At 36.9% G+C, this 23,335-nt stretch overlaps 1 protein-coding gene across 4 annotated transcripts in view; it reads left to right on the top strand.

The window, feature by feature from the left end:
- The window catches only part of LOC306756848 (dedicator of cytokinesis protein 3-like), a gene marked incomplete at both ends in the record, with an annotated part of 190,548 nt that overhangs the window by 126,360 nt on the left and 40,853 nt on the right, over positions 1-23,335 (top strand). For all 4 annotated transcript variants that reach the window (XM_079241741.1, XM_079241740.1, XM_079241742.1 and 1 more), the window contains 4 exons: positions 16,598-16,746; positions 17,260-17,344; positions 21,165-21,206; positions 22,080-22,234. In XM_079241741.1, the coding sequence (XP_079097867.1) occupies positions 16,598-16,746; positions 17,260-17,344; positions 21,165-21,206; positions 22,080-22,234 (431 nt within the window). The remainder of the gene's footprint in view (positions 1-16,597; positions 16,747-17,259; positions 17,345-21,164; positions 21,207-22,079; positions 22,235-23,335) is intronic.

Genomic DNA, 23,335 nt, shown 5'->3' with positions numbered 1-23,335 from the left:
TTCAGAGCTTTGTAAGCTCATCATTCACTCACACCAAAGCTTTCTGACTGAGACACACTACATATTTATAACTGGTTGAGGCAAATGCCTGCCCTTCCTCTATGGTTCTGCTGGAGGTTTCTTTTGCCCAAACAAAATGTATGGAAAACTTTGCTCACTACCAGGAAATAGTCATTGCCCAAGTGACATTACACCCAGACAGTAGTTTGTGAGCACAGTTTTTAATCCTGTAAACTTTTCCATCTAGCTACACTCCTACAGAGTGGTCAGTTTTAATGCATTGTTCCTAAAAATCCCTCATAGCAGCAACCTATACGTGGCAATGATGCTGCAAAATAACAGTGTTTAGTGAATTTTCTCACATCACTGCACCTCCACTGTGAAAACCATTTGGTGTATATCAAGAAGCAAATGAGCAAATGGGGGTGTGATTTGGTCACAGCTGCAGTTGGCTACATAACAACTCATAAATCTTCAGCATGCCACTTTTACATCAGGGTTGCTAAGCAGCTGCTGACTGTGTCCTAATTTTTAATAACATGTTTATTGATATTTTTTATCTTGTTGATGGTAGATGCAGTAGAGATCTAGGGAGCATGATCAGAATATGATGTACATTAAAGACATTGAGCCATCTGGAGCTCAAACATGGACCCTGTGGTTATCAAGATGTAAAATAATTCAGCAGGTTAGATTAAATTTTATTCACACACTTCTGAATTTACCCCACTAATGGGAAATCTAGTACATTTAAAAGAGGATAAATAAGAAGAACTGTAAAAGAAAAGTCATTCATTCATGTTGTGTTTATGGAGAGTGAGTTAAAGAAGAGAGGAAATGAACAAGTTGTTGAAACTGGCAGACTCAACAGTAACTTCAGACTGAAACTTGCATGAAAGGTTCTTTTCTGGTCTTTGTTTTATTTTGCTTTTGACCTAAGATTAGTCATGATTGTGTCCTCTTTTTTCTTTTAAACCATGGGAAGTTTTCCAAAATATTACGAGTTTGGAATCTGGAAAATATAGAATTCAGGCTTAAAACCTAAAGGGGCAAAATCCATCCAAAGGCATACATTTTTCAAAATCAAATCAATATTCTCTGATATGCAATATTAACACAATTGCATTATTGAGTAAAAAGAAATATGACATAATTGTAAAATTGTAAATCAATGATAATATGCAAAAACTTAAATCCAGTTTTGCAGTTGGACACAGATTCAGCCAGTCATAGGCTGAAAATAAAATATTGCATTTAATCATATCTGCTTTGCGTGTTTTGCAATTGTCTGAAGCATCCTTTGTTCACGTCCTCTATGCATTTACAAGCAGCATATGTGAGTTGCAATAAGGGGCAGTGTAGAGACCAATTTGACTGCAAGTCATGGATTTAATTTAGAGGATTTACAGCTGTAGAAATGATAGAACGTTTTAAATACTTTAGGGGCAAAACATACCATATACAATACTGGGTTTTTGTCTGCCATTATTTAAAAATAATCCAAGTACTAATCTCATTTGTTGTTGGTGTGTTTATCGATTTTTCTTTTTACACTCTGCTCAGCCTTTTCTGCTTTCATGCATATGTCCAGTAAACATCAGAGTATTGTCAGCTTTGTCTTGTGAAAGAGAAGACTTTTGCTAAGAGGCGTAGATATAGGGAGCTATGTTACTACTGGAGCCTTCTCACTCCTTCTGAACCCCTTAAAAAAAAAAAAAGAAAATTTAACTTCAAAACACTTGTGCAAAGAAAAGCTAACTCAGAACCTTCCAATCAGCAATCTAATTATGGAGCTGGCAATGAGGCGACAACCAATCAAACGGCTCATCAAACTGTCAGTTGTCATGGAGCAGCTAATGACAGCAAAGGGAAGCCAGATGGGGAAGTAAGTCATAAAGATTAACTAAAACCAAAGAGTAGCTTCACTGGCTGTTGCACTGTGATGGTTTGCTGTAAATTTATGGGGAATTTGCATCAGTATCTTATTTAATTTAATTACATTATAACCAGAGATTAAAGCTGACTATTCATATCTCAGAAATCCAGAAACAAGTAATTTCAAACTGAACGATCACAAGAGAGTACTTCCACATCACCATGCTGCAAGGAGGAGTGCATGTCAGGTCTGGAACAGGTGTGCGTCTTGCTTCTGCAGATCTACGCTGAGCATCAGGCGGTGACCCCGAACCGACCATGTGCAGATGCCGTGCAAATATAAATCAAGCTTTAGCCTTAACAATGTAAATTTTTCGTAGCTCTTAGCTCAGTATTTTCTGTATACCCAACCGTTCACCATTCATGGAGCTCATTGTTATGTAATCAGAACAACGGTTCCACAGTTTGACTCTAGTGACAGATAGACAATAAATCTATGTGTTTTGCGCGACCTTGCTTTTGCCAAACATTTGATTTTAGTTAAAATGAACCCAAATGGAAACTCAGCTGTTATTGTTGAGAAAGAGTTACTTTTACAGTTAATACATGAAATGTAAATGTACTGGTCCCTTAATAAAAACTGGTAAAAGTCTGCCACATTCCCAACAGGTGGTTGATTCCTAGCCAAACACATGGCACAGCGAAAAGACATTTCAAGTTCAACCTAGTGGTGAGCTCATATTCTGATCAGCCTTTCTGCTACAATTCATAGAAGGTGTAGAAGTTCGTGACCTCAAAGATGCTTTACCTTTATTCTGTAAGCCTATGATCTCTTACAGTTGCACTTTGCTCAAACCTATTTTTTCAGTCACCTTCACCATTTTACAGAAAGAAGAATATATAGAGAATTATATCGCATCATTCTCATCAGTCAACATCATTCTCTTAATCTGGGAGGAACAATTAATCAGGTGGAAACCAAGAATGGAAGTGGTGTTACTTTGTTTTCCATGAGGTAATGCAGGAGAGGACACAGTGTTGCTGGCTGCTGATTTGTCTGCCTCGTCTCAGTATTTTTTAGACTCACTACTACCACCTCCCTATATTTTCCTCAAACACACAAACATCTCACCCTTCATTCTATAGACTATCTGTGGGCAGCATCCTCAGGATATAAGCTCTACTGTCAAATGTCTTTATCATCAACTAAGCTGTATATCACATAGTTACTATCTTTGGAGAGCACACCTCGTGCATCTTTATTCGGCTTTGCACACTTTCTTTAACATCGTAAAAAGTGGAAAGGAGCTGGAAGCTGCAGACTGGCCTGTGGGTGGATGGGTGGCACGTATGGGGAAAAAGAAAAATAGAGACTGGAGTGGGTCAGAGGAGGAGGAGGAGAGAGGAGAGAACGGGTGTAGGTATACACATGGACGCACAAGCAGAGAGAGAGCAGTAGTGTTGCTACGGTACATTGTGAGTGGGTCTCAAACTGTTTGACAGGCTGTGATTTTCCTTTCGTCTGCTGGTTTGGATCTCGCTTTAGTTTAGCGTGTTCCTGGTGGTCGAGTCGTCTTCCTGAAAGAGGAAGGAGAAAGGTGAGCAGAGGATTTATTGTCCCTCCATCACACCTGTAAGTAGCTGTTGTCATCTTTTACAGTTGGACATGCAATGTGTCTGTTTTAAAGCAGATCGTCGGATGTGTGTCCGTGTGCGTCTGTGTGTGTAAGAGTTGTTCACAAAAAGGAAAATTGCTCTTTGTTTGTACTTTAAGCTTCATATAATGTATGTTTGTGTCTCCAGGATCTTTAGACTTCAGTAAGTGCAGTGTCATATTATTTGCTATGGTGACTCACCCATTGTTGCCATAGTGATGAGGCAATGAGGCACAGAGTTACTATTTTTTCTCTCTGTTTCGGATTCATGTAAAGAGTATAAGAATACATCCGTCCAATCATTTGTGTTGAATGTCTCAAGTATTGTTTCTATACATCATAATGACAGAGCTAACAGTTTATGTCCTTTATTGTTCACTTGTCTTTACATCATGCAGTATCTGTCTTGTAAATCTATAAGCAAAAAACACCTTAGAAATTATTTCAAATGAGTTTTACTCACTATAATTTAAGATGAATATAATTTGCTGCTTTTACTGATGTTTATTAACCGCTCTGTCTTTAACACATCTTAAATGATGTGTGTAAAGTTTTGAGTAAATATATTTTATGCTAAATAACATGGTATTTCCTCCTGCTTTCGTTCTACAATAAAAAATATGTGGCCAAAAAATGACCTTCTGGGGGTCAGGGAAGCTCAATTCGTTGAGCATGTGCCCCAGTATGGTGACGAAAGGTCCTTCCTGCATCCGGCCTGGGTTTAACTCCCAACTTGTGGCCCTATGCAGCATGCCGTTCCCCTCTTTCTGCTCTCTTTCCCGCCATTCAAATAAGAAGCACAAGTGCCTGACAAATAATCTGTAATACAGTAACCATCTGTTTTTCTGAAGAAGAGAAATAACATTTTTCATGTTTATTGTGAGCAATTGCTAATAATACAGGTGTCAAATTCCTCTTTTGTCTGTCGGAATTTGAGCAACATATGAAATCGTGTTTGAATTCTTCAGCTACAAAGACCCCAGCAGGAGATGGTTGTGTTTTCCCATTTCCTATCAGTCAGTATTTGTTCCTCTTAAGCATTTCCATGATTCTTCCTCTTGACCACCATAGCATTAGTTTTGCAGCAGTAATGAACCCTTTTCACTATTTTTTAACTAAACTAAAACCTCCCTACTTCCCAAAACACACATAAATCAGATGCTCAGTTGTGGAAACATTTATGGATAGTGGATTATTTTTCTGCATTCATGCGTCTCGTACAAAAAAGCTTTAATATTTGTTTTTGAAAGCTGCTGGCTTTTTATTACTCAAGTAGCATTTTTTTTAATTAGCTGTTTTTAACGTGTGAAGGGGGATGTTATTTTCTTAAATTCTAAATAAAGCTGAACTTTCCTACGGCGCAAGTACACAAACAAATTTACCTCTCGCTAATGTTTTGATATATATGAATTTTTTATTACATTTTACATCATTTTAAGAGCAAAATTATGTCTGATTTTTAGCATTCACACAAAACAAGCTGCATGTTGGGGACAGCCTTGACTCAGCGGGTAGAGTGGTCATCCTCCAACCAGAAGGTCAGCAGTTACATCCTCAGCAAGAGACTGAACCCCACAATGCCCCCGATATGCTCATCGCTGTGTGACCGAAGAGAAAAATCTCTGTTTTTTGTAAATATTGTGCAAATATGCTGTACAACACAGTTCTGCTAGAGTGCAGAATGAGTGAACCCAAAACATGTTGTAATACACTTTTAAAACTAGATAGGATTAGAGAGTCACCTCATACAAAAGTCACCTTACAATGCAAATGTTTGTATTAAATGCAAAGTGTTAAAAGAATTAATCAGGATAAGATACAGTAATACATCCACACAAATTAAATCCTTATGCAATAGTATTACAACCTTTCAAATCATTGAAAAACAATTAAAGTGCTTTGATGAAGTCTGGTGCTTTTTGTTTTTAATGTTCTATTCAACATGAGTTGATCCAGCAGACGAGTAAAATCCTCATACATGGATTCTTAAATAACCACAATTTTATATCACCTGTGCAACATCTTGTGGCACTTGGTGTTGGGACTGTATTTTACAGTCAGAGAGGAAGCTGTCCTTCCTGTGTCCAACTCTTGAAGCACACACAGCATGCAATAAGACAGGCTGGCATCCCTGCTATCACTTCCTGCTGCTGGAATCACTGCATGTTTTGGCTCTTCAAGCATGTGTTTCTTGTATATGACTTGGCAGAGTTCAAACAAAGTCATGAAAGGATTTGGAATGGATTGGGTTTAAAGTACACAGAATTCACACACAACCACAGGATCATGTACATGCGGCATGCTCCATGACGGGTTCCTGCAGAAAGACATAGCCTTCACTAACTCTTCTTTACGACCCAGACTCTGCTAGGGCAATTGAGCCGCACAAAAGAAAAACCTGTGGCCAGGTGTACATGTGGACCAAGACAGATTTATTGTCCAAGGAGGAAGACAAGGCAAGAATAGGCCAGGAATGGCCTCAAAATAGCCAAACCAAAAGCAAAACAAGCCCGTAAAGTGGTTATCCAACAAAATACAGCATTGGTTTAACTATTCCAAAACAAAAACTAACAGACATAACAGGACTGGATTTTATACAAAGTCAAAAAGTCCTTCCAGAACTACAACACGTTAGAGCCACAACACAGGCTGAGGGCAGACCACGACTGAGCCAGTGGTAGCCGTTGAATGAAAGACTCCTGGTGTCTTTTAAGTCCTGGTGATTAGTGGAGTCAGCTGAGTCCGGAGTTCCAATTATCCAATGGGCAGGGTGGAGATGAGCAGGTGACATGAAGGACCAATCCCAGCCAGGAGGCAGCAATCAGAGTTGTGTTTGAGCAGGAATCCCAGCTGAAGGTTCAGAATTAGTAAACTGAAAAACAATACAGGCAGCCGTAACAGTCAAGGACATTTGCTCTGCAAAGTGCTCATGTTTACAGTATTATTAGCATATATATATATATATATATATATATATATATATATATATATATATATATATATATATATATATATATATATATATATATATATATATATATACACACACAGACAAACATGCAAACTTTATTGTACAATCATTTCCTTCATCTTCAGGGACAGCAAACCTTTGAGAGGTGTCCTTTGTTTGGGTGATTTTGGAAGGAAAGCACAGGTCCTTCCATATTTCCGTGGCATCATAAATGGTACAATTATCTCCTCTTCTGCCGTGACATTACAGGAGAGTCACTGCAGCTGTCGGAAGGTCTACTTTCCGTATTTACCACCGTTTATCTCTAGAGAAAGAAATTGAGATACAGTTCCAAATTGTCACGCCAGACACCTGTGGAAAAACAAAAACCTTGATTTTATCACTTTGATTACCTGTTCTCATTTAGAAACCTTAACTGAAGAATCAAAAATGAAAAAATTAGGGGCCCAGTTGGAAGAAAATGAAGTCTTAATTTATCCACTTAATTTTCTCTTTCAAGACATCTTAGTGTTTTTTCATGCATCAAGGTTTCATTCATTTGATGAAATCTACATGAAAAACCTTCCTTGTTCTGATTTATTCAAAGATAGCAGCAAAAACATGTAACAATTACAGCTGCGGAGGGAAGACATAAAATGAAAACAAAGTCTGTTTGTTCATAGTCTCTGGTGATTTGTCTCAGCGCTTTTGTTTCCAGTAATGCCACAGCTGCTTTCACAAGCGTGAAGATGAAGCAGGGCATCCGATAATGGATCAGAGGTGTTGAGAACGTCCCTCCTGATTTGAGAAGGAGGGACTCATAATGAAAACTTCCCAAAGTAATCAGTTACACAGTGCAGATTATATGATTAAACTTGGCGTCACACTTGTCAGAGTGGGTTAATATGCTATGAGACAGCAACCTGGACTCCTTCCTGATGAGTCAGCATTCACTTTCTCAACTATGAACCAGTTAAAGACAGAGCTCACGCTCCCTGGTTAAAAGCCAGCGCTGCATCTGCAATCACACTTAATTAGATAGAGAAGAGTCTGGAAATATCAGTCACAGCTTAGGATGACAGTTGCTGCTTATTTTGTCACTATTTAGGTTTTCCCACAAGATTTTAAATTGTGGTGTATATTGTGCTTATAGTTTTAACCCAATGCTGCCTGTTGCTCAGCTTTTCACCAACACTTTATGTATTTGTCCTGCAAAAAATATGCGAAAAAGCACTCTAACAGAGTTAACAGAATATTTATCTAATAGTATTTAGTAACTACACTTCATCTAAGGAAGAGGGGTGCAAAAAAATTCAGGAAAATACAATAACAACTCTTTTATGGATTATTTTTTCCTTTCATATTGATAATAGAATGTCTTGATCTTTGATAAACAAATTTGAAACTTCAGAGATGTTGTTTAGGAAAGAAATCCTCTCTGAATTATTATGTGACTAACTGAAGGTAGCCTGCTCTTAAAGTCAGGCATGAAATAAGTCTAATTCCTGATGAAGCATTGCAGGGCGAAGAAAGCTAATGTGCTATAATTACAGGGTTCTACCAAAGAAAGCAAAGAGCTTCTGCCTTACTTACCAGGCCAACCCTCCCAGGTGATGGTGACAATGCAACCACTTTAGTGAAAATGAAATTTAATTTTGAGAGAAGAGAAAAAAAATCTAATTGTCTAAACCATACATAAAAAAAAAAACCACAACCAACCAAACAAGAAACAGTAAATGGTTATTCCAGCCCAAAAAACTAAAGCAATGTGAAATATTAATCTTTCCACAAATGAACTGAACCAAAGTCTCTTGGCCAAAAGTCTTTCATGGGTAGCTTTTTTATGTAGTTTATCACTTCATTTAGAAATTGATAAATTTTTTAAAATATCAAATCTATATGAACACTGTTTTGCTGAAATGCTGGAAATTCAACACAAGGCTAGTAGGTTGCAATAAAATACCAGTGTTATTGCAGTTTCCAGCACATGCTCATTATATAAAGCAGAGGTGAACACATATTTTTCCTGTACAACAGCAATTATTTGCTGAGAACACTGTTTTTTTGCCATTATTTATTATCAATCAAAATTCATGTTTTTCCAACGGTAAATACTATTGGTGAATTAGAGGAGTTAATGCAGGATTGTTCTGCAACCCATGTTAGTGTGGGGATGATTTGAGTGTTGCTAAGTAGTGATATCAATCTAAAAATTTTAATACATATCATGACAAAGATTTTCATTCACAGGATTTCTTTTCTATTCCTGCACATTAATTTAACTCATTATTTGCCAATACACAAGCTATTTAGCATCTTTCAGCAACCTTTTTCAGTTTCTACAACTTTATTTCATCTCCCACATCTCCCTCATCTTCACACAATAAGTAATGATAAAACCAGTGTACTAAATACCCTATTACCGAGTACAAATTAACAGCTGTTATTCTCATTTATAAAGCAACACTTATTTGGAGTAAAAAAAAGAAAAAGAAAACCTTCATTACTCATTCAATGGGAAAATTGTATTGTTGCAATAATGCATGTTAATTAGCAGTAACACACAGATGATGTCAAACAAGAACACCAAAAGAGTACAAAAACAACATTTGTATGCTAGATGTGTAAACTAAGAGTAAAAAATATTACTGTTCTTTTTGTCTTAATACAAAAGAAATTCAAGATTTTTTTTTCTTTGCAGCATTTTGTACATGTGCTTCTTCAGCACAAGTTCAATAATCAGGTACTCCCACTCTCTTGAGGAGCCAAATGAGACCATCAAAACATTCCTCTTCCTTTTCTTATTAATCAGGCATAAAAGTGGAGCAGATCATCTCTAATAGAAATAGGTGTTGCAAATGTCCCATTAGATATTAAAACTGTCAGGCCAAATCAGTCCTATTATTTAATAATGACTTAACATGCTCTCACCCATGCTCTGTGACCTTTCTGCTGAGAAACCAAGGGATTGTTTTGTGCTGTATTGTTAAAACCAAAATTCTGCAGTGTTTGTTAATAAAAAAGAGACGTTTTAGTCTGCCTCTCTAGTTTATTAGCTGTCACAGTGATTAAGCGCCACACACTGTGTCCCCTCTAACTCTGAAAGGAAAAAGGCCAATGCATAGACGGAGATATGTTTAGAAAAATTTTGCATTTTAAATCTAGAACAATTCCCCCATGAAATCTTGGAGCCATGCTTTGGTTTAATCAGCCCTTAGTTTGTGTACCGTAGCTTCTCTCTGACCCTGCAAAAACAGTCCTCCAGAGTGCAATGTGTTGGAGTAGGCGGAGAAGAAGAGAGTGGGGGAGGGAGCTGAGCAGCTGCTGTCTCCACCCATTACTCCACTCTGTCTTCCTGGAAGTGAGCCTTTCATGGGGTGATTGGGTCTGCTCCATTTACTGCCTGGGCGACCAAGTGGTGAGTTGGGCGGGCAGTTTTCACTCCAAATAAAACAAGAAATCAACTGGCACAAACAAATCCTAGTGGGTTTGCAGATGAACTTACAAGATGTTACGACTCAGTTAATAATGTTGATGTATGGCCTTTAATTTCAGTAGGTAACTGTGCATTAAAATTACTCAAAGAACTTCTGCTGACATTATGACTACATTCAGCTACTCTCCAGCTCATTAATACTGGATTGTCCTCATTTGTTAAGAGACCTCTAATGGACCAAGGCAACACCTAACACACGACAAGTTAATGACACATTTACATTAAATGTTATGATGTTCCCACCACTTTCATTTTGTTACAGTACTTTTAGTTCATGCTACTGAGATTATATCATGAATATAAGGCATTTCAGTAGTCATGTAATGGTAATTCCCTCATCTCAAAATATTTACTGAAACTAAATCTAACGTTAAAGGTGGTTAAATCAGATCATAAATAACTTGTCATGTGTGAGATAGTGTCTTGCTTGTATGATGTCTAAATGTCAACAAGATGATTGAAAAGTTCAGAGAAAAGTTGAAATTGAACATTGACTTCTGTTCCTGTTTCAGACACTTCTTTTGGGCTTTTTGTAGTTGATCGCCTCTTTCAAGAACAGCATATTGTAGTATAAATACACAAACACTAAACATCTGTACAATGGTGCGCCCCAGTAAATCAGATCTACATATTGGTAGGGCTGAAGACTAGGTCAAGTTTTTCTCTCTGTTGTAAAGGTAATTTGGTCTGGAAGTCTTGTTTGTTACATCAAAATCTTAATTTCAAACTCAATAAGAACCTTAAAAAAAGAGCAATAGTCTATTTTTGTTGGAGTTTTGGGTCTGGTAGGGACTAAGAACACCATAAGAGACGTTCCCAGGCACTTAGAAACGTGATTTTTGAATAATATATCCCTTTAAGTCAAGAGCAGTAAACACTGCAGCCCTCCCAGAGGCTGTCTGGTGAGGTTAAACATGAGTAGATGTTGTTTTTGTCTCAGTGCTTAATGTGACACCTTAATTGTGTTGGGCACACGTTGCTGAAGTGGTTTGTCTGTAGTTATTTCTTTCAATTTATTGATATAACAAAGCTCCAAAAATCTGATTAATTGAAACCAACAGTTTTTTTTGTTTTTTTTAGTTTTTATTTGTATGAATAGCATCATTATCTGGGCCCTGCTTTACTGTTTTTCATGTTGCTGCAGTGTTATTACAGTCAACACATTTATGTTTGTGCATCAGTTCTTTCAGGATGTGAAGGTGTGATTACTCACTCTGGCTGGGGAAAGAGGCAGAGGAGGCATATAGGGGAGGGAAAGAGCTCGGTTTTTAGGCTGGATCCACAAATAGTCTCAAAACAGATTTCCACCCAGTGGTTAAAGAAAGGGTTAAGCTCTACCTATAAGTCTGTATCATCTATGAAAGACAGAAGCATCAGGCAGTTTATTTCAAAGCACCATGTATCCATATTTGTGGTGTGGGTGGGCTTCGTGTTTTTTTTTTTTGTTTTTTTTTTTCAGGGCCAGCTTAAGGTTGTGCCAGCTGGTGTGCCTGTTCCAAGTCTAGCTGATTAACTCATGAGAGGGCACAAAGGTCAATCACATGTACCCACTGACTGCAATGGCCAGATGTCCCAAAAAAATTTACAGTCCTGGTTTAAAGGAGATTTTAGTGTGGTGCAAGCTGTTTAAAAAGGAAAAAGGTACAGATGGCATGTAGCTGTGACGCTTCCGCTGACTGTTGCCTCAAGAGCATCACTTGTCAATTGTACACTTCATGTCATTTTTTTATTTGATAGTTTACTCACTGTCATTGTAGGAAAATACTGTTTTAGCTAAGCCTGTTTTTATGAGTCTGCCACTTACAATAGCTTTGATTGAATTGCAGATTTTTATGTTGACATGGGACCTAGAGGAGTCTGGTTCTACACAGCATGCATTGTTAGTATATGCCATCTTTGGTGTACAAGTGCAAATAAGCAACTTTTAACTTTTTTATGCCTATGAACCATAATTAAATTTGACTAGCACGTCACCTGTCTTGTCTCACTACTGAAAAGCTGTTTGTGTATATGTATTTATCTGCAATCTCTTTCATCTATATAAGAATATTAAACTTTTTCATTCGTGAAAAACAAAACTTCTCAAAGGACAGATTCTCTTAAAATGACCTCTGATTGAATACCACTTCTTTCACTCAGCTAAAGTTGCACATAGTTTGATTAGCACATAGATTATACAGACACACAGACAGACACACACATAGATGGGAAAGTGTGTCTAAACTTTTGAATGATTGTGTATGTGTCGATATATTTATATATCATCATTACCTCTGTTTCTTCATAATCTGATTCAAGTCTGCCTTTAGTTAGATCTCTAAAGGAGAATAACACATATTACAAGCACACTGTTCCCCCTGATGGCTCTTGTGGCTCACAAAGAGCAGCGAGTGTTGGGCAGCTTTCTGGAATAAAAACGTCAGTGAACCTTGTTCTAGCACTCGTCCTCTCTCAGCATGTTGCTCTAAATATTCGCTGAGTGCTCTTTTGGTTGGTCCTTGTGCCAATTTGTGTGTTGGATTTTGGTCTATGAGCATCTTTACCACTAGGGCTTCATCACTGACTGCTGTCCTGCTGTTGTAACTAAAGTGCACTCTTGAGAGTAGAGCGTGCCCATTATGCTATAAATGGTTATAAATGAGCTTGGCTATGTGAGAGCAGTAAATGAGCCACACATATAGTGGGCTGACTTTAGTTGTAAGAACCCTCTTATATGACACAATAAAATGAAAGAAAGTATGCAAACTGAAATGTAGATGGTCTAATGTCTTCACAGTCATTTGCTATTATTGTCATTAATTCATATACACACATTTGCTGTGTTAAACTTTGTGGTGGTGGTGTTTTTTTTGTTTTTTTTTTACATCATTGCATTTGGTGTTGGATTTGCTCCAAATGTATAAAATGCCCTGCATTTAAGGTTTCATTTAAATCTGAAATGTATGGCATCAGTGTCATCTGTTAACTGCTTTGTTTATCTTGGCTTAGCAGTGTGTGTGCATTGAGCTCACTGTATATGTATATTATATGACAAGCTTGTGTTTTAAATTGAACATTATCTTCCAATTTTTATTCCAACATTGAGTGTATCAGTGAACATTAGTTTCTGCTTTATGTCCACTAGGCATCCCTTTAAAAACTAATTCTAAACAGATGCTGAGGGGAAATAAGTTTCATTGTTGCTAGGCAACCAATAAAAACCTATCTGAAATGTGTCTTCTTTGTCTGGAAGTTGTAGTATTTTTAACCTCAAGTGCTAAAATGATGAAAATCACTCAAATCTAACAGAACGATACCACAGGGTTCCCAGCAGGAGCCTCTGAGAACTACATCCCGTTTCTGACAGGAGCTTTTCTTTGGATACATTACTACAGACTTTCATGAGTAGGGCTGAACACCTACGATGTAGATCTAAAGAAATAAGATTAAACAAACTTACATACACTTAGACACAGACAGCAAGCAGTGACCTGATATACCATTATCAACTTTTTTTTTTTTTTTTTTTTTTTTACAATAGCTTTGACAAACAATTTTAATATTTGTAAAATGAAATATAATTACTGTTGTCTTTAACTTTTCTTACATCTCCAGATTTTTTTTTTCTTCAACCAGTTTAAAGCCCAAAAGAAGAGAAACCAAAAAAATGTAAAGCCAGGACTTGAAATTAACTTGGATTCGTCTTAAATGTGAAATATTTAAAACTTATCAACTGAATAAAACCCAGTAAAGGCTGATTCTTTGTGTCTACTTTTGCACTATTGGTCCTCATTCACAAGTTCAGAAATAGGTGTGGACTAAAAAAGACTTAACTTCTGAGGGTGCTCTATAGTATATTGCGTCCCATCTAATCTTGGACTTGCGTCCACACCAGCATGCACTGGGCACACAGCAGAGAAACCTCCCGGGCAAACCAGTTGTCAAAAGCTAAGCTGTTGTAACAGCATTCACTGAACTCTTACGATGCTGTGTTTCCTTTCTGAGGTTCTCAAAAACAGCCTTGCCTCCACTGCAGGCTCAGTTACATTATGGTTTTAATGAAATGGGTTGTCCATATATTAGGAATGCCCAATATAAAGAGAGAAATTAACAACAGAATAATCCTTCCATAGTTGGTGTAGGCTGACTTAAATTGGTTTATGAACTGCTTTAAAGTAAACAATAAACCAGCAAATAAAAAAGCAGGCACAGTTCCATTCACATGCTGCTTTTTATTTATTTATTTTTTTATAGTAGGTATGTGTGGTGTTAAAACAATAGGTTACAAAGAAGCGCAGGTTTCCTTCTCCATGATAAATACGCGTTTTCCACGGTGATCATTTATTAAGTGAAACCATCCTTCACCTAACGGCTTGGTGCCGGTGGCGCCGGTAATGAAAAAATGTTGATGTTTTAGAGTGAAATGCATCCAGAGTGGACATGTGGTCTTTTACTGGCAAAATCCACCTTATCCACTTTGGTTTTCATCAGCTGATTTCCTGCCTGAATGATCCGATCTGCTCTAGATTGACGTGGTTTCAAAGCGGCAAGCAGCAAAAATAGAAATGATGCGTATTTTAGAGAAGCAGAAAGCGGTGGCGCTTCTAGGATGCTTCAGAAACACACTGCAGCGCATCTGGTAAAACTAGTGTTTTAAACTAGTGTTGCCACGATCAGCTGTGACTGCGGTGCTTCCCCGTTCAGTGGATCCCCAGGGTAAGGACTTGGAAGTTTTAATGACATTGCACATGCATACATAAAGTTAGTTTGTGTGCAAGTGTCCATAGCACCTGTCTTTTTTTCTGCCTATACAGATGTTCTGCCAAGAACTGAATGGCTATTTAACCCCCCTGCTTTCTGTCATAGTCTGCAGGATAAATGAGAGTGCTAATAATAGAACAAGCTATAGGTAGATGGGTGTTCAAGGCTGGGGGTTATTGTGATTTGTCTTGTGCATGTGCACACACCTTTCTGCAGTTACTCTCCTGTCTTTTTAAACAAAGGAATTATAAGACACACAATCTGTGCAGCAATGTCAGTGCATCATTTTCTTCATTGAAATGTGAATGAGACAGTTACAGAGATGGAGCCAATGGCAACTTAATTACGCTATTATATGGTTTGTTTTTCTTTTTTGAATTCATTGTTTAGTTATTGTAACGTTAAATGAAAGCTTCCATAGTTGGAGTGCATACATCATCAGACACTTTGGTCTGGATATTGTGTAAATGTCATGTGTCGCCGGATGGTCACGGTTATTAGGTTCTGTTGCACTTGGTGTTGTTGTTGATCATTCAACATGGAAAACCAGAAGCAACCCTTAGTTTTGAGCATTAGATTGTTGGTCTACGAACAGTTACATCTCATACGATTTTCATGATAATTGTTAAATTTATCAGATTTATTCTTTATTAATTTGAATTTGGTTTTAGAAAAATTTCGGATGTGGTCTGACCTTCATTTAAGGCACAGTTACAGACAAAACCCATCTAATTACAAAAATAAATTAGCCATTTATGGAGATTATATTGAAAGCATGGGTTTGCTTTTTCTCAAATAGAAGGTGTGTCTTTATTGAAAGAAAAATGGCTACAAAACATTTCCAAGGATCACCAGACTGACAATCAGACATAAATTAAACTGGAATAAATTCAGGATAGTTGCAAATCTCTCCTGCAGTGGAAGTTCTAAAAAGGTCACAAACCAAAGTACCATGTGTAATTATGAGCGAAGGGGAAAAGAGTACAAACAAACTCCTTGCTAAAATCAGTTTGCCCACAATACTGAAAACCCTATATAATACTTCATGGTAATAATAATATTGTCCTGCAATGGAGTGGAGAGCTGTCCAGGGTGTACCCTGCTTTCGTCCAAAGACTGCTGGGATAGGCTCCAGCTTCCCTGCGACCCTTCATCGGACTAAGGGGTTCGGATAATGAATGACTGAATAATAATAATATTAAAACTTTCATAAAGGAAACCACCACTCTTTCACCATGAGCATAAATGTACAATACCACAACTGAAGGTTATAACAAAAAACAGCTTGTGTGAAACATGGTGGAGGGGGCATCATGGACTGATGCTGCTCATATAATTGAAGAAAAAGATGAAACGCAACTCCAACATTGATCACAAAAAGCTTGAGAAAGTGTGTAAAAACAGTTCAGTTAAACAAACTGGTGATTTCCAACTATGTGAACACTGTATTACACCAGGTTGCATTAATTAAAGCAAAACAATTTTACAGGTTAATGAAGAGTAATATACTTGCAGTGCAGATGGATTGACTCCAGCAAATATATTTCTTCCTGCAAGCTTTCAGACAAGCTTTGATTGCTTTATAATGATGATCTGTTTCCAGTTTAACATTCTGAAATATCCCCAACTCTATGAGAAGATGAATATGAAGCAAAATGATAAAAAGAAAAAAACAATGAAATCCTTTTCCTTATCTGTATTCCAGTGGAAGTTGTTTAGGTGTCTTTATTCAAATCAGTCAACAAGCTGACTAAACTGTCCTTTTTGGCAGCTAGGAGTGAACAGCAGATAGTCTAAAGGACAGTCATCAGCTTGTTGTTTAATTTAAAGTGAATCTTGAAAGACAAAAAGCAAAAATGTCTTCCTCTGTGCGTCCGTCAGAAACACAAGGTGGATCTGTTCTACAAGGTGCGCCACGTCATGATGGAGCTGATCGACTTGAGAAGGCAGCTGTTGTCTGGTCATCTGACACAAGACCAGAGCAGAGACGTGAAGAGGCACATCACCGTCAGACTCGACTGGGGCAACGAGTAAGAAAACACAAAAAACAATCACACCCAGTGTAATAGCACACATTTATAAATTCTGGTGCACATGTCTGGAAACATCAGCAAATTTGATATAAACATATATGTATGCAAGTGTATGTGTGTGTGTGTGTGTGTGTGTGTGTGTGTTTAAACTTTAAACAACATAGTACGACTTATGTGTGTCAGAAACCACCCAAACCGTTGTTAAAAAATGGTATTTTAAACATGTCTTTAAAAATTTGCCTTTTAAAACACCCCCCCCCATCTAAGAATAATCAGCAGACATTCTGTCTTTGAGTGCAAGGCCACTGGTTTGCAAGTGATGGATTAGTTACTTGTGATTCAACAGAAAGTAAACCTCATTAGAAATATTTTTGAGCCTCTCATCCAGAATGACTTTTGTCCTGTGTGTACGTGTGTGTGCTGTAGGCGAGTGTATCAGATTTTGTAGCTGTGTATGTTAATGATGCTTGTGGAAAGTTGTTCTTCTATCTACTTCTCTTTCTCAATCAGACACTTGGGGCTGGACTTGGTGCCAAGGAAGGAGTTTGAGATGGTTGATGAAGATCAGATAAGCGTTTCAGATCTATATAAGATGGTAAGAGTTTAATTCAGTTATTAAAGTCACAAATGTGGTTATACTGTATTAGGCAAGGTAAGTTTATTTGTGTGGAACATTTCACTTAAAAGACAATTCAAAGCGCTTTACATTAAAAAAAAAAAATTTATCCTTGGAGGGTCTTTGTTACCTTGTAAGTAATGTGAGCTGCATATGGCCACATTCCTCATATGAACACAAACATGTTATAGGCAAGGTTAGTAGGCCGGCATACACAAACATCACATTTACTACATTTTTATGTCATAAAATTGTAGAATAATAAATGCATTTATGTTGGTTTGCAGGCAGAAACTGGTTTGTAGGACTGGATCTGTACCTTCTTGTCTCATTTAGACCCTGCATCACATTCTCATGTCTTTTTCAGTAGATGTTGCTTCTGCTAAAATGCAGAGTAAGGAAATTTGCATTATTTATTTGTTCTAATTCCAATTGGCTGGCGATGCAGCTGGGCTCCAATCTTCAGCCAATCAGAACGGTTGCTCATAAATAATTTTATGTCAGTTTCTGCTGCAACAGCCTGCTGGTGGACGGTGTGATCTAGGCAGCAGAGAAAGATGCATTTGTGAAAATTTTGATAGTTTTTAGTGAATAAAATGCTTCAAATACAAGTATTACAAATACAAGTTTCATACAAAGACTTAATATATAGAGCAATAATGTTCCTGTTCAACTTTTTTATAATGTCAACATTTTTATCTCAGATGGTACAAAACAGAAAGCTGCAGCTGACATGTAAACATTTCATATATTCTGCTGCTCATTTAATTTCTGGCTGTAAATTGATAAATCAGGTAACTTGTGTCTGCTATTCCAAGTCACTAAAAGACAAAATGAAGTTGGATTTATTTCGGCTATAAGTTGCATCTAAATGTTTGATTTTAACCAAGATTCACAAGTATGATGCAGATTTTTATTTATTTATTTTTTTTTACTTTTATTTGAGGAGGGATTTTTTAATTGACTGAATGATTCTTTATCTTCGCTATAGTGGAAGAGGTTATGTTTTTGCCAGCATTTATCTGTCTGTCTGTCTATCTGTCTGACTGCTAAACTACTGAACAGATGTTCATGGTTTCTCTTTTCTGACAATGGGTCTTGGCCTAATTTAGATTCCATTCAGTTTTGGGAATGATCGGGACCACCGTCTGGATCCAGGAATTTTATGAAGGATTCATTGTCATTGTGAGATTTTGTGAGGCATTTTCACTATATGAAATACACTACATGCATACAACATCATTGTAAATGGTCAGAGTGCTTGGTCAAAAAATACAGAACAAGTTCCTAACAAGTTTCTGGATCCTGGCAAAATTATAAATACTATGATCCTGAACAGCAAAAAAATACTGGATCTGTAGAGTTTTCAATTAGCCAAAAACACCACAATACAGCCAAGACACAGTATATATCATGCTATAGTGTCTAGGACTCTAATAGTGTATACATACAAAATAAATGAAGGACTGTAACATAGGGTAGAATTCACAGTATAGGTGGAGATGCGCTGCTTGGTGGAGGTCTGCGCTCTCTGAGTGCTCTTTTTGTTAACTTTTATGTTAAAACTGCAGGAGCTCATAAGACAACACAGATAATGGAAGCTTCAGGAAGTTCAGACATGAAATAAAAAGTTATGAATCTTGTTGACAAGTGTGGTATACCTCGCATCGCTTTCTTTGAAACATGTTTCTGGATAGATCAACTGATCCGCTTCAGAAGTATCATAATAAATATCAAATCAATCAAATCAAATCAAAGATACTTTTATTTATCCCCAAGGGGAAATTCAAGTATCCCATTATAAGAAAAATAAATAACCAAAGCAATGTTTGATTGAGTTCTTGTGCTGCAAGACATTTTGTCAGTCATTTTATCTGTTTGCAGGTTATGTGTGTTCATCTGTCCTGCTTTAAATAGCTGAGCTGCAGTTGTCAAACACTATTGTTTGGTAATTTTCCTTTCTTCTGTTGCCTAGAGACTGATCTAGAGACAGAGAGAGAGATAAAGTGGTTAAGTTTGTGGATGGTTGGATAAAAGATGGGGAAAGGTGAAAATAGAGACAGAAAAAATAATTACAATCATCTGTAAAATAAGTCAACATAAAATATGTTTCAGAACCAGGATTTCTTTATAGACTACAGAAACAAACTACAAACAAGGAACAAAATCATAAACATATTTTTCTTTTTTTTTCTATTTGCTGCTTTACTTTTCATAGATTTTTTGTCAGCAATGGACATATTTTTTTTATTATTACTTTTATTCTTTTTCTTATAATTATTATTGATTTGAACTATCAGTCTAAAGTAGCAGACAAAATTAAACTTAACTCCCTGGCAAATGGCATAGCTGCAGCAACAGAGAGAAATTTGGCATTTGAAGAACAAATAATAAGAATACAAAATGAGCAACAAAAAAATTTGCAGCTAGTTACACACACTAACTAACAGACAGTAGAAACACAGCCATCCCAGCATACATGAGATCAAACTTTTTCTCCAAGATTTACAGAACTGGAAGTTACAGATTAGTTTAAAGTTTAACACATATTGAAAACATTTTCAAACGATCAAATAATTCCCATTAAGTCAACTGATAACATGTCCACCCACCAGAAATCTTTACAGCATTTCCTTCATTTAAAGACATATTTTTTGTCTACTTTGATCGGGGGGGTGTCTAAAGGTGGTCCTTGAGGGCTGCTGTCCTGCAGGTTTTTGATGTACCTCTGTTCAAGCACACCTGGCTCAAAATAAATGAAGCCAACTACCTATGACGTTCTGTACAATGACTGATTAATTTGAGTCGTGTGTGTTGGAACAGGGATTCATAGAAAACCTGCAGAACAGCAGCCCTCGAGGACCGGAGCTGGACACCCCTGATTTACTTTTTTTTTTTTTTTTACCAAGGATGGGACATTCCGGTCATCATGAGACACAGTCCTGAAGGTGTTAGGAGTTTCCCTGCTGCAACACACATGACTCAAATTAGTGGGTTATTAGCAGACTGGTGCAGAGCTTGACATCAAGCCTGTAGGCTGCCCTTAAAGACCAACCCCTGTATTATACTCATCCGACCATGTGAACTTTATGCTAACCATATCAAAATATTAAGATCTTCATGTGAAGATGTGTGTTCTTTTTATTTATTCATTCTTTTTATTTTTTAATAAATAAAACAAAGATGTGTGTTCCATTAGCTTAAACCTGTTGGCATTATTCTCATTCAGAATACGTGTTTCTTTTACCAGCTATGTCAATTCAAGCAAGAAACATCTCTGATTGGTTAAATAAACAGGGTTGAAATGAACAAGCATAAAGTGGCTTCAGGCTGGTGGTATTTTTCTCCTCAGGTTAAAATATTTACACATCCTGCTCCTGACAGTCATTATTTCAATTCTTCGAACAGCTCTTAACTTCCTACTGCCTCTCCACTCACACAGCCACTCAAGGAATTAGAGAGACAAGTCAAGGTAATGAGTCTCTGGGGTGTCAAGGCATTTTCATCCTCTAAGGGAGAAAATTGAAGAAAGCAGACTGACAGACTTGGAGAGAAGAGAACAAAGCAATGAAATTACAAAGAGAAGAGAAGAAGGAAAAGAAAAGGATTGGAGAGTAGGTGATGAAACTGTTGAGTTGTAGAAAGTAGAAAAAGCAAACAAAAGGAAAGAAAGGAAACTGAGGAAAAACAGGTAAAAGAGAAGCAACCAAGAACAAGTGAAGAAAAATTCAGATTGTAATAGATTATATGATGGCTTGAACTTGATAAAAAACTACTTGTGTTTTTCTCTCTTTCACAGCATTTGTCCAGCAGACACAGTGTTCAGCAGAGCACAACGCAGGTAAAGCTCTTCTTTTTATATGTGTGTGTTCAGGGTTCTATAAAGTTACTGAGAATTTTCTACAATAACTTGTCACACATTGATAGCAATCATTTTCCATTGTCAAAACATCATAGCAGAGATTTCCTTGACATCTGAACCTGTTACATTAGCATCCCGCTAATTCATAAAACTTGTTAAAACTCCAAAAGGGATTTTATAGTTTATTTTACCATCTTACTGAATTTCTCTTTACATGATAAAACTTTAACTCTACATTGATTACGTCAAGTACAGAGTCTTAACTTGTGTTATGATATCACTGTAGACCAAAACCTAGTCCTTAAATAGCTTGTACAGTATATAATATTTACATTAAGGAAAACACTGTTATTATCTAAACTGACAGGTTTCATGATACTAAAAGCATTTTTCAGTTAAAAAATAAATAAATAAATGAACTCAGTTTTAAAAAACAGTGTAAAAGAAAACTGATAGACTGCACGCTGATCTTTCTCCAGCAGTATTTTGAGTAAATCTGCTGATTTAAGATGTGGATCATTAAAACAAAACTGAGATCTGCAGTTAAAGCATTTTCTCACAGATCAGCTGAAAGATGATTGTAGTCGGTGGACTAAAGGTGCTTCACTTTTACATACTGATGGATTCTTGTCAAGCCGTGAGATAATTTAAATAATACCCAACAGATTTATTCAACTTTAGATAAATCACAACAATACAAAGTGACTAAACTCTGTTGCTTCATATGAACCAGGAATTAGTGAGATCTTATTAAATATGATGTACTTTGCATCGATTAACACAACTTATTAAGCACATTATGTAGAAAAGGCACATGAAATCCTTTCTGTTGTGATCTTTTCTGATGTTTAGGGTGAGAATACCCGGCAGCGACACGGGGAACCTTGTAGGGTCCCAGTACCACACCATCTACTGGTCAATCTAAAGAGCTTCACCTACAACAGCATAGGAGAAGATACAGACATATTCTTCTCTCTCTATGATCTGAGAGAGGGTAAAACTATCAGGTATGCACAGCAGTACTGTCTACTGATTGAACAGCTTATAGATTTAACGTCTGTTGAATTTCTTTTGTATGTTGTGTCGGTTGAATTTTTGCTTTTGTTTTTGTCGTTTGTTTTTCTGATTCAATTACCTTGGTGTGTCTATTTTGATGTCTGTGTGTTCTTTATACAGAAAAGACAACAAAAATGGATTAAATGAGTTCATAAGTGTAATTACCCAAGGTCTTATTTATGTCTTTTTGAGATTTATATTTTTCATTAATCAAATCTTTTCTTAGGTTAAGTTTCCATAATTAAGTTCAGAACTGTCACAGCACATCAATGATTCATTCTTTCCCCCTTTTTCTTCATAGATAACTTTTCTTTGACTCTGCAGTCATGTGCTTGTTGCCTGTTATGCACTGCTCGATCTCTCTTCTTCTCATATTGCTTTAATAATGCAGAATACGTAATGGCAAGTGGCCACACAGAGTAGCTGTAAATAATATATGACCCGTCCCTCCCTCCACTTCATGAATGCCCATCAATTATGCACTCTTGGAAAGAACACAATGCTAATAGACAAAGAATTGCTAATTGTCAATAATGAGGCTGATTTAGGCCAACTGTGATGGCATGACATGTTTACACAAAGAATGAAAAACACGTCTGACATTGGCTATTTAATTTCTATGTTTGCAAAGACAAGACCTGCTCACTGAGTGGGGAGAGGAGAGGAGAGGAGAGGAGAGGAAAAAAATCCTTCAGCTATTGAGAATCAACTCACTAACTAAAACTGCCTTTAAAGTGGCTCTTTCTCTGAGAATTACTTGTGCAACTAAAACTCCATTTTGCATTTGTGCATCATTGCGTGCGTGCGTGTGTGTGTGTGTGTGTGTGTGTGTGTATGTGTGTATGTGTTTTTCCACAGTAATCAGTCTGGATTCCAGTACGAAGGTCGAGGCTGAGTTTTGTGATGCGGTTGGCATCTCTCTCGTCTCATTCTACATTATTGAAATTTTGTTAGAAAATTATTTATTAGTTTTCAGTTTCTGTCAAATTTATGTGGCAGAAAACTATTTTGCAAATCTTCTATTACAAGAATGTTTAACTCTGTAGACTGTT

Source organism: Telmatherina bonti (assembly GCF_933228915.1).
Source record: "Telmatherina bonti genome assembly, chromosome: 6".
In the NCBI taxonomy this organism is placed as follows: Eukaryota; Metazoa; Chordata; class Actinopteri; order Atheriniformes; family Telmatherinidae; genus Telmatherina; species Telmatherina bonti.
This window is presented reverse-complemented; position numbering and strand designations above follow the sequence as displayed.